The following is a 17,367-nucleotide window of genomic DNA, read 5'->3' as shown; positions in this document are numbered from 1 at the left end:
ACAGCTACTCTCTGCTCAGTTGCTGTCAAATGCTTCAGAGCTAACAGAACAGTGCTTCACAGAACAGATGGATAATGTTCCAAGATGTGATGTGAAGAAAACCCAAAAGCTTCTATAAGCAAAGAATTGAGCTGTTTTTAAAAGATTGTGTTAGTCATTTGACCTCAGCACAAATGAGCTGCTTTTCACTTACTGAAGACAAAACTATGAGCAGAAAGACCCCAAGACAAGCAAAGGCGGCTGCAGTAAAGGCCTTGTAAAGCATCTCATTGGGGAAAGCTAAGCTTTTGGTGATATACGAACATAGCTTCCAGACTTCAGGTAGTCATTCGCTGCAAATTACGTGTATCCAAGTATTAAAACAAATCCTTCTATCTATGTTAGTTTTGTCCAAATACTTTTGAGCCTAAGGAAAGTGGGGGACTTGAAAAATGACTGTAATTCCTTAATGATTAATGCAGTATTTTTGCTTACCCCCATATCTGGGCTGCTGCTTCATTTCTCTTCCTGTCACATTTTGACCCACTATGTGCAAAGTTTTACTGCAAAATAAATTCTTGCACCACTGTAAAAAATAGTGCAGCCATGCCTAGAAGTAGAAAGAATTCACAAATGTCTTTTGTGCAGTAGATTATTCTTACAATTTTTTTTTTCAATGAGACGTAGTGGTTTTGATAAATTGTCACAATTTGAAGTCTAGATTCAGTAAATTTTTGGAAACACATCAATTGCTGTCTAAAAGTTGAAAATCTAGCACTTCATCCTGTCTTCACAGCTCCAGGTTGTTTTGTTTTTTTTTTTTCTTTCAAGATAATATCTCTTTCAAAGTCACTAGCAGGTTTTGGGGTTACAAGGGTTAAATCCCTCAAATTAAAGCAGAAAATCTACATTTCAATCACATTTTGGCTGCTTCATTTCAAATCTGTTGCAGTGGTGATGCAGACACAACATTACGAAAATTGCGTCAGTGTTCAAAAAACCTGTGGTCTTGACTGTTTGACCACACGGCGGCACCATTTGGGAGTCTCAGACCATCTACATCGACCAAAGATGCAAGATCCTCTGAGACCTTCAGCAGATGCTTGAAGACAGGAAACATTAAAAGTTGCAGCAAGGACGGTGGTCAAGAGTGAAAGGAGGCCATCTGGCAAAGCAAACATCCACAAAGGACTCTAAATGTACCAGAGAGCAAAGACCATCAGCCATCTCTTAGCTCAGCCTCTTCAGTACACATGGTTAGCAATCCTAAATAGTGAACATATGACCATAGCAGGTATGTCTTCAGTGATTGGCAGTGACTGGCACAACTAGGCTAATTTTACTTTGTATATGAGTGTGTGTGCCTGAACATGTGCCTGTGCATCTTCTTTAGCACATTCACTTCCATTAAATGCATTTGCTGCAACCCACTAGAACAAGTAGAACCACGTCTGCTGGAGAATTAGTGGAGGCTATTTAGACTTTATTGACTGTGTGTGATTTGGTCACTTTATGAGAAACAGAAAGACCGTCTAAACCTTTGTCTTAGCCCTGTTCTTATCAGGCTCTGTTTGTAGTCCTTGCTATTTATAACTTTAAATGAAACTGAGCTGCTGCTGTTGCTGGCCCGTTCTCGAAGAAGACTCTCCACATCTGTGATCTTTTTCTCTGAGTGCTCAGTTTACATGGAAATAATGCCAAATTCACAGCACAGTATTTGTTTTCAACACATGTATGGGTTAGTTTATTGGTTATAGGTTAAGTTTGTCAGACAGCGATGTGGATATAAATCCAGTATTTTTTGCGGTGTAGAGCAGATCATATCATTACATTTTACATCTCAGCCACCACTAAGCCCAGTCCAATCTACCAAGACATGATGACACAAGCAGCTTTCACGTGGACCAACACTACAGTTTTACAATGAATGAGGCAGGCATATGCGATACAATATAACTCAAATGTAAGATTTCTGACCTTGGCTTATGTCTTCATCCCTCTCTCTGTTCCTCTGACATCAATTTTTTTTTAACTAATGGAAGAAATTTGGGTATAATCTGAACAGACACTCAAGAAAATGCTCTGTAGCACTGCTGTGTGATATTGTCTCCATACACTCATGACAAATTTCAGAGCTACACCCCACAATTGGTTGTATCTGACCTTTGGTGTACTTTACTGATCGGCTTCTGGCAAAACAACTTACAGCAGCTCCACACAATAAGTCTCTCTCCTCTGGGATACTTCTCTGAGATTTATGAGCTTCTGGCTGCTTTTTTTTTTTGTTTTGTGTACAACCTACACACCAGATTCTGAAAGCAGTGTTGCGTGGCAAAGTAATGCTCTATAATAGCAGGTTTTTTCACAGGGGAGCTCCATTTATCGATTCATGATAACATTTTGGAGATATTTCAAACGGGTTTGCTTTCTCCTAACACGTATAGAGGCCCTTTTGTCAGCACATATACACTGCAGAAACCCAAACTCTGTTTATACTTTTAGTTTTATGAGGGCACTTTTAGACAACTATTGTAGATGAGCCTTCAATTAAGTGTTCTATTTCATATGCATACCACCCTCTAACAGGGCTACATATATGTGTTTCTCAAACATTGTTTTCCTGTTGCTGCAGAGTGTAGAATGCATTGTCATAAAGACACAGTTTTTTCCTGTGGCACTCCACTGTGTTAGTTTGATATTCCTGGTGTGTCCAAGTGAAAGGAAATGCATGGTGGATAGTGTGGCAATGGCAATGCATTGCTGCACTGTAAGGTTGCCTCCAAAAATATTTTTTAAGTGTGTGCAATCACTTGGTTACATTTACAAGACCTGCTACTGCAGGACACTACCCCCACATTCGTTCTTCTGCTTGCATTTAGATAGAGTGCAGACTGGCGTAACCTTACATGTGACACAACTGGCTGATTTAAATTAGCTGCCCACTATTATATAATATGTTTATTTTGTTTTATTTACTTTAAAGTCTGTTACAAGTGCATTATCACTTGTGTTTTAGATGACAGACAGTCCTGAAGTGTGGGCCTTTGCTGCCATTTAGAATGATTACCACCTGTCACTCCTTGTGACACAAGGGCTTTTTCACCCTGCCTTTGCGGGGCATTTTGGAATAGCTGTAAACATTTTTTTTCCATTAGGAGTGTTAGCACATAATCAGCATTATGCAAAACAACATTATGTATTTCTTGAATAATCTATCCCATTTCAGGTGAGCAGCTCTTTAATTGCCACTTCATTTCAGACGTTGAAATGAGATCTGAATAAACTGCAGCTGCAAATGTATAGGTATGTGATGTAGAACCTATATGAAACGCATAAACAGAAAGCATTCAGGCATTCATTGAAAGGACTAATTGCTTTCTTTATGTCACATAGCTCTCACTAGACTGCGATAAGTTCTTAACATTTCATAATATGTAAAATCCGAATGGAAGCTGAACGAAAGAGTTTATATAAAGCGTGTGAATTGACATTATTTGCTCTTCAAATGCTTGAAATCTGACACCATTTTTTACTATAAGTTGACTGAAGTCATCATACTTTCCACTGCAAAGATGCAAATCCTCTCTCTCCCCTCGAGTTCTCTCACCTCTCTCTCTTATCACACTTCTTCTTTTTGGGGTCCCGTTCCTGCTTGACGTCCTGGTAAGCAATTTCCTCTCCCTCCATTTTTCAGACCATAATTTTGATTGATAATTATCGTTGGGGACATAATTCTGTTCACCACCCTGCAGAGTGAAAGACTAGTAGAATAAAATAGAAATGGTGTGTTGTTGGGTGCATTCGAGCGTAGCCACAACAAATGAATGGATAAATCTCTCTGAGCTGCACTCTGCACTGCCGTTTCAAAGAGACCAACAGCCAGTGCCGCATAGAGTGGAGAAAACTTGCTTGTCTGTGACTTGCTTTCTCTCTCCGCAGCCTAACTTTATGGCCTTTGGTTTCAAAGAACTTGTGATTCATCCTCTGTTTCACACTTTTTGTTTTTAGAAAACCTTCAAAGACCAGCTTTAGCCTGAAGGATTATGAGGCTGATTTCCACCAAACTTAAAAACCTTGACAATCCAAGAGGAAATCCCCATCAGAGGCTTGGTTCGGCCTGCTGGTCAGCCATGATCGTCTCCCATACTACACATATCTGAGCAAATTTAATGGCTACAACTTGCTTGCAGCGTTTTGTGAGATTAAGAGTCTTAATGTGAATGCTGTTAGCATTTGGCAGGATAGCCTCAGTTATATAGTTAGACATGCATTGAGGGCAGTGACAGGGAGGAAGAAGAAGATAATGGTGGTGATTTGGCAAAGATCGTGAGTGAGATTTGAAATGTGAATGTTAATGGGAATTATAATAATGAAGAGAAACTAGTACAGTGCTGCTACACTACTGCTACCACCACCACCACCACTACTACTGCTACTACTAGTTCTATTACTAATACTAATACTCCTGCCACTGCAACATTACATGTACGTACAGTATACAGTTACAATGTAGATAATACTCTGTTCTATACTCTGTTGCCTGCACAAAATAGTTAATTGAACAAAGGTATCCCATGAATATAGATCCCTAACAAACAGGCACTTCAACATGGCAACATTTCTACACTACTTAAGTAGTAGCAGTAATAATCCATCATACTGTTGTTACAGAAGAACAAGTCACCATTTTAAAGAGAAACTGCCTGACAATTTAAACATAAAGTTGTTGGATTAAGACTCACTGGTGTCAAAGAAGCTGTGTTTTTAGACTGACACCTAATTATAAGATTACTGGTAGATATACTATAAATGGCTGCCACAGGGAAGGGGGAAATTAGAGTCGCATGACAGAATACAAGTTTCTGTATCCTTCTTACTACATGTATTTTACCATAAAAATGGCCTGTTGTCACACCTGGAGCATGTTAAACCCACCAAGCTCAGTTAATTGATTTTTATTTGCAACAGGGAGTTTGACAGCTTGGCAGATTCATATTAATCATAATAAAAAAGTTGTTTTACATTTCAGTGACAATAAGGACTGTATAATATGATTTGACACATTTTTTCAGAAGTAGAATTACGTCCTGTAAAATTTTGTTTCTTCTATTTAAACAAAGGCACATGCTCTCAGGAATAATTTGATTATGAACAGTAAAAAAATATGTTCACTTCCGCTGGAAGCTTTCTTGCTATTGACTATATTTTGTCATTTTCTTCTTTAATGCACATTTAATGAATTATTCAGGGATAAATTAAGCATAACAGACTTAATAAAAATGTATTTTGTAAATAGATATGGGTTCGTACTGCTTTTTTGGACTTCATGATAGTGAAATTTGCGGAAAGTATCTGTATTTTGGTGTAAAATCCTAGTGATTATTCCTGTGTAATCTTCCAATTTTATTCACTATCAACTGCAGACTGCATACACTTGGAAGACATGACAGCGCCCCAGAAGTGAAGTCAAAATATCTTGTCATCCACTCATGACTGCTTTCACAGCCAGCCTTATCTTCACAGCACTGTGCCTCATTATCATTATGTGATATAGGAGAAGAAACACTTGGCCTTGTTTGCACTTCTTTGAACCAATGACTGTCACGGACGGTTCTGAGCTCAGGATGCAGCAACAGTGCCCCCTGCACAACAGCGCAGGGGGAAACTTGTTTGAGTGGAGCATTTGCACACAGGGAAACAAGCACTTCCATTAAATTGACTACTTTCCCAAAGTAACCAAACTCACATCCTCACATCTGCATGATGGAAATCTCAAACTTGTCATTGGGAGGTTGCTACATAGTAGTTCTTGCTGATGTCTCTCATAGTGAATGGCATTTTAAAAATGATAACTCGAAGATAGGAGTGGCATATGAATGGCTCATGAAATGTGTAGCGGAAATGGCCTTCTTATACCCGCAAGTACGTGCTAACAAAATCTTTCTGAAATGTTACTTGTCATATTATGCCCTTCTTACCATATCAAAGTTTTTTCAAGTGTTAATTTTTTTGATCAGTTTGTTTTCAATTAGTTATTTATGCATTGATTTGTATCGATATGAGGAGTGTGTGCTGTACAGATGCAGGCTGCAAATATCCTCCCCCAGCACAAGGTGGCAGTATCGATTTCCAAAATATTCTGGCTTTACTTTCGTATGTTGGGAGGAAGCGGAGACGCATCATCTAGCTTTATGTACCGTCTGTGATATAAACGATTTTTACTAAACACACTCCAACCACTGCATTCATTGAAGGGGATCAAAAATTAATGTGTAAAGTGGTTATAGCAGGAACACCTGCCAAATCATTTACATGTATGTATATAATAAACTCTATCTGGTTATTTACACTTTAAAAGCTCACAACTTTGATTCTCAAAGTTACATATTTGAAAGTTTTTTTCATCAAAATTATCCCTCTTTCTAATTTAATATGGCTTAGATGTTACTCTGCACCATTGCCTCCATTAGAAATGTGTACATCTATGAAGTCTCTACCTCTGAAAGTTAAAGTTGATTTTCATATCATTGTCCACAGGCACTTCAGTACTGCAGGAAGAGCTTCCCTTTAGCTTCATAAAATCCCTGCAGCATCCGAGGACAGCAGGACGTGTAAAAAATCTAAAGCAGTGTCACAACAAAGGGCAGCCCTGTTTCACACAACTGCCCACTCGGTTAACCTTGATGAAATCATACACAAATGACACCAGGCACCAAAAAACAACTCCATTCACATCTACACACATCTGACTGGTCAATTCTAAATCCGGCTTATGCAGGAAGTGTCCAATTAATGGGTCTCTCCTTCCCTAGACTGTTGCTTCATGTTTTGTTTTCAGAATGCATAATGGTGCAGACACTGCTGTTTACCATTTATCACATGAGCTGCAGCTAAATTAAACCTAAACCGTGGCACATAAATGGCTTCACCTACATCGAAACAGAAAACAGCGAAAGACATCGACAGTTGAGATACAAGACAAAACAAACTCTTTTTTTGGTTTGTTTGTTTTTTTTTAAGAGGAGTCTTTGCTTTAGAAATTCTTCCCAAACATGTCCAACAGCTTGAGGTGCAGCAGGAGGCACAGTAAGCTCAAAGGTTATGCAGTACAGAACCCAGCAGACACAGCACTGAGAGATGGTGTGCACCAGGAAATCGATGCCTTTGTCAAGTATAGCAATGGGAAACTACAACAATAGGAACCTGTAGAGTTGCACAGAGTAAATAATCAACACACTCTGCAACAGTGTTACAGTAGCAGGTGGATGAAAACGGTATAACCAGCTTTTATTTTCAGAGTTATCAAGAGAGTCCACGTCAGCTTTTAAAGATCACCTCATTGTGTTGATTTATAGCCCTGTTAACTAAAATGAAGCTTCGTTTTAGCGTAATATGTATCAGTCTTGCTGATAAATGTTTGATTGATTGATGCTGGTGCCCTTGTGAGGCTTTAAAAGTGATAAGTCTCTGTTTCCATGTCAGGCTTGGGGGCAGTTTCATTTTCTTAAAGGGCAGAAGTAAAATCAGATTAAGAAGTTTTACTGCTCTGCTTCTCTTCTTTCCTTGTGCCTCAACTGGTCACACGGAAACATCAGTTAATGAATTATTAGATTCAAAGAATATTTTAGGAATATATCATAATCTCACGCTAAAAATATCGTAACGATTAGTGTCATTGGGTATTTTTTAAAAAGCGATTTCTGTAACACAATCTTCTCCCTGTGTACCACACTTGGTAAACTCCACCTGGAACACTCCATAAAAGGAAGCCAGATTACCTGGAAAAGGTTTGGCACTTGTTTGTTCGAAACAAGAGGAAAGTCAAGTGAAACTTGAGTGTAAAATGTAGGTGACTTTATACTAACTGTGTCCAACAGACATTACTTCCAGTTGCTCTGAGAAGTCCATTACAAATTGTACACATTAGCAAACAATCTGCAATTAAATGCCAGCTGCTAGAAAGCACATTATTCTTAATTTGAAGTCATATATCTGACTACCATGATAGATGCGTGTTCAGTATTTATCCTCCTTGTGCCTTTGTTTTGGGCTCTACCATCTCCTGAGAGAAACTGTGTCTGACTCTTGGCTGCTAATTGCTCTACTTTGTTCATTATGTATTGTAGTTTCTAAATGTGTCTGCAGTTTAGTAGTTAGCAGTCAGCTTATGAGAGTATTTTTGCTGAAAACACCTGTCTCCTGCTGTTAGGGAAGAAAGTTTGATGAGAGCCTAAATTTAGAGCCTGTTAAGTGACCTCCAAGAGTTCGTATATTTCCGATCCCAGTCCCCACACTCAGACTTTAAATAGCATTTCTGCAAAGTGCTCAAGGGCTAAGGGCTGTCTCACTGTCAAATCATCTAGTGCAAAAGGGCTCTGCTGCAATCTATTCGATGCAATTAGCCCTTTCTAGGAGTATGCATATCTACACACTTTCCTGCGGGACTCGCCCAAAGTTAACAGTGAAATTGGTGATGTATAAATATGAATTTCCTTTACCCTCACAAAATGTATGCAAACCATGCATGGATGGTGTTGTGAAGAAATTTGCTACTAAGTTTATATGTCAGTGACAGCTCTGGCTGCTCTCTGTTTTGGTTGTTTGTTGCACTTTTGTAGATTTGTTTCCAGTCAAATATACTGATAGGATTTACAGATGTTCCTGGCTTTTCAGACTTTTGTATAAACGGCAAACTGCAAACGAAACACTAGGTATGGCAGTGCAATATAGCTGAAAAGTTTATCACTATAAAATGTACTTTTAGTCAACATAGTTGATAATTATTCATAAGCTTTAAATTACACAAGAGAAAAAGGTTCATTTTGAATTTTGCCACCTTACTTTGAGTTTAACCACTTAACCCTGTTTGTCAAGGTACAGCATTGATGTATTTAATGTTAACACAACAATGAATGAAACACATATAGAAAATATTCACATAAAAATAAATTAAGACTAAAGAATGATTTCACCTTCATATATATATATATATATATAAAATAAAGAAAGCAGGTAAAACTCTGAAGTGCATGGAAGGCGACCAGGGCAGAGTTGTTGCATTGCTTGGCGTTTAAGGTTTAGAGTGGCTTTCAAGCACATCTTAACGTCGTCTGTCAGCCCTCAGAGCAGGCCGCTCGATGTGTCCTGCTTAGGTGGAGATGGTGGGGGACACAAGGTCATGGGTGTTTTTAGACTGCGAACCCTGTCTCTCAAAGCCAAGTGCTAGTCCCTGCCAGTCGCAGCTTCCCCCAGCAGAGGTTTCTAGGTGATGATGGTGGACTAGAGTCAGACTGCTGCAAAGTCATGCACCTTGCAAGACCTGCATGTGAACCACTGGAAGAAAAAAAGCAGAGGGTGAAGAGGCTCCTTTTTCAAGGGATCACAGGCTGCTGATGAGCCTGAGATGGAGCATGTTGTGGGTTTGTTCACGGAGCTGGACTCTAGGTTTTTTGTGATTTTTTTTTTTTTTTTTTTTAATGGTCGTTTGCATCTAATGCATTTAAATGGAACTCCAGAAGAGTGTCAATAAAACAGTAGCCACACTGTCTATCGCTATGATAGACTGTCATTTTATTGCCTTGGCCTCACATAAGGCCAATCTTTTTTTTTTTTTTTTTTTCAGTTGTGATGCATTTTCACACAGCAGTCACGATAGTAAGTTCCATTTTTCCTAGTTATACCTGTACCTTACCTATACCTTATATACCCTTTGGAAGCCTCACAAACTCACACATTCAAGCACTGGAGCTGTGATGTCAGTTCAGCCTACTAGGTGGACACTGGGATTAGACCATAAAATGTTGATGAGTACAGGTTGATGGTTGTGTCGGTGACTAAGCAGAGTGTGCGATTTTGTGTGTTTGTCTGGCATCATCCTTTTAGACAGGCAGCTACCCGTGCCTGCTCGTCAAAAATAGCTAAAATGGCCTATTGACGACTCTGTATGTAGAGATGGATGTGCTGTGACAAGTGCCAATTTTAGTTTACGGGATTACTTTTTGTATTTTAGGTGTTGGGCAGTGCTGGAAATTGTGCCTCAGACGTCGTTACCAGAAAGGAGGATGGCAGCAGAGACGACAACTCAGCCCGACTACAGCAGCCCTTCTGGTCCTCCATCCTCAGTCTCCCCCTATTTCTACTCTAACATCTCACTAGAACAGTGAGTATTGGAATTTTTACCTCTTCTGTTTTTGTCATTCATCATAACAAACAGTTATTTCCCTGTAAGAATTGAACCAGGATTTATTGTTGTATTTATTGGAAATTGTTGACTTTTTTGACATATTTGGACAAGCCATTATTTAACCACCTGTGAAACTTTGCCCTACACACGAAAATGATACGCTTAAATACAATTACATGGAAAGTTAGCTTTTCAGTTCATTCAGAAAAATATAAATAAATGCAATATTCTTCTTTGGAAATGCATCTGTGGCATCAGAAGTAGGTATTGCTCCCTTCTGCAGAAATAACATCTTGTAGTTCTACATAATTGTCGAGCATTGTCTGACACCAAATTGCTGAAAATTTTGACCACTCTTCCATACTAAATTTATTGACTTGCAAGGTGTTTGAAGGTTTTCTTGCCTTCGCTGCCAATTTCAAATCCCCCCACAACATTTCAGTGAGCTGCAAATCTGGTCTTCGACACATCCATTTCACGACTGTCCATTTATTTTCTTCAAGCCACCTTGGTGGATTTGTTAGCGTGCTTAGGATCATTACCCTGTTTAAAGCTCCATCTTAACTTTAACTTTTGGACCAATGGCCTCATGTTATCTTTGAACACTCTTATTGTGATGCAAAATCAATGACTGCAAGCTGTCCAGTACTTGAGGCAGTGAAGCAGCCCCAAACCAGAACATTTACACTATCATGCTTCACATCTGATATGAGGTTCCTCTCTGAAAAAGCTGTCTTTGGTCTTCACCAAACCTCTTAAGTCTTAGAGTGGCCAAACAAAACTGTGTTTGAATCATCTGTCCAGTGCTTGTTATTCCAAAAAGGCTTCTTTTAGTCACTGGCAAACTGTAGTTTTGCTCTAATGTTCTTTTTAGATAGCAGAGGCCTCCTATGCCAGTAAAATGTGTACAATTAATCTCTAAATGTAGACAGCCCTTTGGTATGGGCAGTTGCTGAGAGACTTGCAGAACCTGGGATGAGGTAGTGAGATCCTTGGATACTTGTTTTTGCATCAAATGCTCAGCTCTGGGTTCTGAATTTGCTGGGACAACCAGTGCTGCACAAATTTGTTTGAAATCACTTGTAGATAATGTTCCTCTCAGTCAAAATATTTGTGACAAATATTCTTTTTAAATCTTTTGCCAGACTTATAGGCATCCACAATCTTTTATTTGAAGGCCTAAGAAAGCTCTGTAGATCTTTGCATCATGGCAGCACACACTGCAGTAGCAAAGGGAACAGCAGACTGTAAATGTCAGAGGTTTAGGTAAGACAGGTTCCATCTGTCACTTTCTAAGGACGTCCTAACTATTAGAACCTAATCTGGAATCTTGATACCAATTTGAATGGATTTAAAGGTGTGATAAATAAAAGGCTTAGAACTTATTTTTTCCATCTGACTGATCATTTTTTAAAATTATTTAAAATTATGACAATTGTGGCAAAATGTCAAGGGGATCAAATGTTTGCTTGTCCCAAAATCTCACACCTGTTACTGGTTGCTTGAGTTCCAGTAATCTGTTCTCCTGATAAATGAGAGGTTTGAATTCAAAGAAAGTCTGATTCCAGTCAATTTAACTTTGGACATGTCTGATCTTTGCTGGAATAGACAGATTGTTTAAATATTTCATTTAATCCAATTGGAGACTCTAAAAGAGTTTTGGGGGTCTTGTAAGGTAACCCGTTTACAAGATTTTTAATGGAATGACCCAGTTCGTGGACCATATCAACTCAAAGTCTACTTACTTATTTCTTCAAAAGCTTAACATTGTTATGAAGGATTGAAAAGTATATATATCACAAGATATATGGGTATAGATAGTGATATACTTACGAGCTACACTACCAGTCAAACGTTTTGACACATCTTCTCATTTAATAGCTTTTCTTTATTTTCTTGACTATTTACATTGTAGATTATCACTGAAGGCAAAACTATGAATGAACACATATGGAATTATGTGGTAAACAAAAAAGTGTGAAATAAGTCAAAACATGTTTTGTGTTTTAGATTCTTCAAAATAGCCACCCTTTGCTCTGACTACTGCTTTGCACACTCTTGGCATTCTGTCATTGAACTTCATGAGGTAGTCACCTGAAATAGTTTTCCAACAGTCTTGAAGGAGTTCCCAGAGATTGTTGGCCCTTTTGCCTTCACTCTGTGGTCCATCTCATCCCAAACCATCTTTACTGGGTTTAGGTCAGGTGACTGTGGAGGCCAGGTCATCTGACGCAGCACTCCATCACTCTCCTTCTTGGTCAAATAGTCCTTACACAGCCTGGAGGTGTGTTTAGGGTCATTGCCCTGTTGGAAAATATATGATGGTCCAACTAAACACAAACAGGATGGGATGGCATGTTTCTGCAGGATGCTGTGGTAGTCATGCTGGTTGAGTTTGCTTTCAGTTTTGAATAAATCTCCAACAGTGTCACCAGCAAAGCACCCCCACACCATCACACCTCCTCCTCCATGCTTCACCATGGGAACCATGCATGCATGTCTTTCTGCATTGCACAAAGACTCAGTGGGTAGAACCAAAGATCTCAAATTTGGATTCATCAAACCAAAGCACAGATTTCTACTGGTCTAATGTCCATTCCTTGTGTCTCATGGCCCAAACATATCTTTTCTGCGTGTTGCTTTTCATTAGTAGTGGTTTCTGAGCAGCTGTTTGACCACAAGTGCCTGATTTGTGTAGTCTCCTCTGAATAGTTGATGTAGAGATGTGTCTGTGGCATTTATCTGGGCTCTATTCTGAGATGCTGTTAACTTGTGATTTCTGAGGCTGGTGACTTGTATGAACTAATCCTCAGCAACAGAGGTGACTCTTGCTTTTCCCTTCCTGGGGCCGTCCTCATGTGAGCCAGTTTCACTGTAGTGCTTGATGGTACTTTGCAATTGCACTTGAGGATACATTCAAAGTTTTTGCGATTTTCCAGACTGACTGACCTTCAGTTCTTAAAGCAATGATGGACTGTTATTTCTCTTTATTTAGCTGATTGGTTCTTGCCATAACATAGATTCTAAAAGTTGTCAAATAGGGCTGTCAACTGTGTACCAACCTGACTTCTGCACAACACAACTGGTGGTCCCAACCCCATTAAGAAGGCAAGAAATTCCACAAATTAACTTTGGCAAGGCACACCTGTGAAGTGAAAACCATTTCAAGTGACTACCTCATGAAGCTCTTCAAGAGAATGCCAAGAGTGTGCAAAGCAGTAATCAAAGCAAAGGGTGGCTATTTTGAAGAATCTAAAATATAAAACATGTTTTGATTCATTTCACACTTTATTGTTTACTACATAATTCCATATGTGTTCATTTGTAGTTTTGATATCTTCAGTGGGAATCTACAATGTAAATATTCAAGAAAATAAAGAAAAACCATTAAATGAGAAGATGTGTCCAAACTTTTGACTGGTAGTGTACACCTTTAAAATACTGAACCACAGTCTATCAAAGCAACTGTTTCAGATTTATCATCCTGTGTTGTTGGGGGTACAATAACACATTGTCAGATATCGCTGATATCACGTCATCCTTTAAATAATTTGGCAGGTATGGAACACTTTTGAATCCATTACATTGTCCACACCCATTATAAGAGCATAAAAAACGGCACCGGATTTCCATTTTTGATACTAAGGTAGCTTTTTGTCATCAGCACTGCACTGTATGCTATTCCATGGATGCCCAAAGGTGACAGGGATGATACATCAGCAGAGAATTGTGTGAATGTGCACAATTAACAGCTCTTGTACTGAATATGTAATTATTTCAAAGCATCTTTGAATTGTAATCGCTTCCTGGCTCGGGTCTTCCCTTTCCATTAAATCCTCTTTCATTACGCTGATTTGCAGAACAACCATTTTTCTTTCTGATTGCTTGGCATGAATTTTTATTTCTGTGTTATTCTTTTCCCCTCTACCCATCACTGTTCATTGTTCATCTCCTTAAAAAACTGGAGCTCCTGTGACCCACATGGCTGAAGCAACCTCAGTGACAGGTGCTCTCCACTGCCTGCAATGGCAGAGCTTTCCTAGACCGACATTGCCCCCTAGTGGATTTATTTTTATTGGTTGAGGAATAGCATTTATCAGGCACACATGGTTGTTCAAATCCCAGTCCTCTAACCTTGTTCTCCTCTTCTTTTCAGTCTTTTAGAGCAATTATGTGCTTCACGTAGAATGAAAGGGGTAATAATAAAGACAAAAGTGAGGACAGAGGATTCTGCAACCTTATGTGTCAATGGAATCTGAAACAGTCTGCTTTCAGACAGGCAATTTTCTAAACATTTGGGACTTCTGGTTGGAAAAAGGTGCAAGTGGTTATAGAGCATTTGTAGGTCTTGAAAAGGTCGGGAGTCGCTGTTCCCAAGACTGGGATAGTCGTGCCTCATTCATCAAAGCATGTGAGTGTAGAAACTGTCCATTTACACAAGGAAAGTTCACACATATACGCTCTCACCTTTTTCTTAGGAACAATGACGAATCTCTCCTGTTCTACTCTTGAGCACATATAGGCTCATTTGCATACAGAAACACCCTGAGAATATCATATATGGTCGACTTTGAATGTCCTGGTGACCTTGATGTAGAGTTAAATGCCATGGCCTGGGTTTAAGATGCTGTAAAGTTTCAACATATAAAATTAGTCAAACGTCTCATTTTGTTCCTACATTGTTGCTTGTGTTCTACAGTGTGTCCTCTGTTGATGCTTCATTCATTGTCGTACAGTTTTGTCTTGCATATTCACAAGATATGCAAAGATTGTAGTTCCAGTTTCTCCTTCGGGGAATGTGAGTTTTGGTGAAGTTATTGGACACCTGACACTGCTCCTCAGGGATGCTGTTTAGCAGCACATGGCAAAGCGGATCTGCTGCGGAATCAGTCTTTTTACTGACAACACCTGCGAGCACATGGGTTTGTGAAAAAAACAAGACAGCGAGCTTTCATTGTAGGATTGTTGTGTCTTCAGTGTTTAGACCCAGCATGTTGATATTAAGCTTCAAGTTTTCAACAAGTTTGTGTTAAATGGATGAGTTCACATCTGCAGACTTCGGTAGACTCATTAATGGGGGATGAAATTACTAAGCCACCAGTTAGTAGTGGCAAATAAATGCTGACATGTTATCAAGACTCCAAGTTGAAAACACTGTTTGAATAAAATAGTCATTTTGTGTATACTGGTGGATTATTTCAACAAAATCAAGTGATACTTTTTGATGCATTTCTGAGTAATAGGGCCATTCACACCTTGTATGAAAAATATAGATAGAGGAGTGCTCTGATATGTGGATTTCTTCACTGCATGCACGCTAGTTTTGTACTGCTCATACTCCTGGTGTTGCGCTGTTATTGATTATAGTGGAAATATAGCGATGCAGTATTTATTGTAACCTCAGGGCAAGAAGTGCTTTCACAAATGACTTGTCCCTAAATGAATAAATAAAAAGACCGAATTGGTTTCAAAAACAAATGATTAACTGAAAAATTCTGACTTCATTGCAGTTCAAACACAATAGAGTTATTTTAAATAGCATTGGAGTTGTTGAGCATTTCAATGTTTCAGAACTACAGAACATATACCTGGCAAAGTCAAATTAGATTAAATTAATGGAGCTGAAATATAACAGTTAATTATTTATGAAGAATGTGATGTTTGAATGTTATTAGAAGATCCTCTGCATTTTACAAAGCTATAGATGATCTGTGATGCAGTATCGGAAACAAGGTTAAACAGAGACGTTAATTGTATAATTTCACCTGCTACCTTGTTTTTCAAGTTCAGTAGTTAAGGTGTGTTTACCCCTGATTTGTCAGACTGGAACAACATTTACAGCTAGGATTAGGAAAGTTAACATTACAAACCTAAACACAGAAAGGATTTTTTTCCTGCAATAGCTCAGATTAGTTGTACAAATATATCAAAGTACAGACCTAAGACAGAAGGAAAATTTTTCATGTTTAGAGACTTTCAATTTGCCTTTATGTTTGTGGACGGCAAAGGAAGCAATCAGTACTTTGCATGCCCCCAATATTACTAAGAGTAGGAATAATCAAAATTTTACTTTTTGTACTGTTGATATAGTTTTTGGTTTCTTCCTTTCTGTCACTTTACCTCCAGTCTTCTGTCTTTTCATCATTTATTTAAACGATGATTAGAGCATGCTTAACAGTAAAAAAGAATAAAGCAAAAACTAAGAATTTGCCAGTTTCCCTTCATGAAGTTGTCTGTACCCCGTACCTCTCCTCTGCATCTGTGAATCTTTTAAGGAGTCAGTAAACTATAGCAATTTAGAATTTAAACTAGGTGTGACAGCTGCCTTTGACAGCAGAGTGCACATGACATTCTTCATCCCTTCAGCACCAAGGTAAGACCATGAAAACAAGCCACATGTTCCCATCAGTGCTGTAACCTTATCCTTCCTCACTGGGACGGATGAGCAGGAGTCTTGCATGCTTTCATTCAGAGAACAAGTGTCAAATGTGCCAGACTGGCACTCTGTGCAGCAAAACGCTGCAGCAACCGGATTAGCGCCTTGCCTCAGGATAGCCACCTGCCATCAAAGTACAGCAACTGGTGGTGGACTTCCCAGCCCATTTCCATGCATATTTGTGTAAAAAGCTGTAATTACATGTTCCTGCTTTTATCATGTTGGATCGTTTGCTATCTAGCAAAAAGTGGCTGTCTATTCATGGCTTTGGAAGTGAGACTGGGTAACATAATTCTGGATTTCTGCAAATGCCAGTAAGGTGCATTTGGACCGTCATTCAGTGTCTATAGTCTGGAAGGTTGTGTCTTTTTTTTATTGTCCTAAATGACAAGACCAAAGTGCTGTGAATGGGTGTGTAATGTTAAGCTGCCAGCATTCACAAGACATCTTATTACCTGCAGTAGGAAGCAAACGATGCCTTGACAAAGACTTTGTATATCTTTATAATTCTATTTGGGGTCACAAGTTAAGCTAGAACTAACCCAGTTCAGGTCATGCTTTGTGTGGTTCAATAAGTCATATGCAGATTACTGAACAGACTCATTTTCAAAAGCCAATGTAGGTTAAAAAAGTTTTGTGTAGATTTCATACATGTTCGTATGTGTTTGTGGAAAGAACATATTCATTTATTTTTGCAATTCTTAGTTATTCTCAAATGGGCTTTTTTGGCTTATTTGCCTGGTTATGTGTATTGAGATGTATGAAAAAT

The 17,367-nt window shown here is 38.8% G+C and overlaps 1 protein-coding gene across 5 annotated transcripts in view; it reads left to right on the top strand.

Annotated features, from left to right (window-relative positions):
• Positions 1–17,367, top strand: part of si:ch211-51h4.2 (uncharacterized) — a 97,202-nt gene that overhangs the window by 58,602 nt on the left and 21,233 nt on the right. For all 5 annotated transcript variants that reach the window (XM_055005883.1, XM_055005878.1, XM_035958165.2 and 2 more), the window contains one exon: positions 9,989–10,138. In XM_055005883.1, the coding sequence (XP_054861858.1) occupies positions 9,989–10,138 (150 nt within the window). The remainder of the gene's footprint in view (positions 1–9,988; positions 10,139–17,367) is intronic.

This window comes from Amphiprion ocellaris, chromosome 2 (assembly GCF_022539595.1).
Source record: "Amphiprion ocellaris isolate individual 3 ecotype Okinawa chromosome 2, ASM2253959v1, whole genome shotgun sequence".
Lineage (NCBI taxonomy): Eukaryota > Metazoa > Chordata > Actinopteri > Pomacentridae > Amphiprion > Amphiprion ocellaris.
Note: the sequence above shows the minus strand (reverse complement) of the source record. Positions and strands in the feature narration are given on the sequence as shown.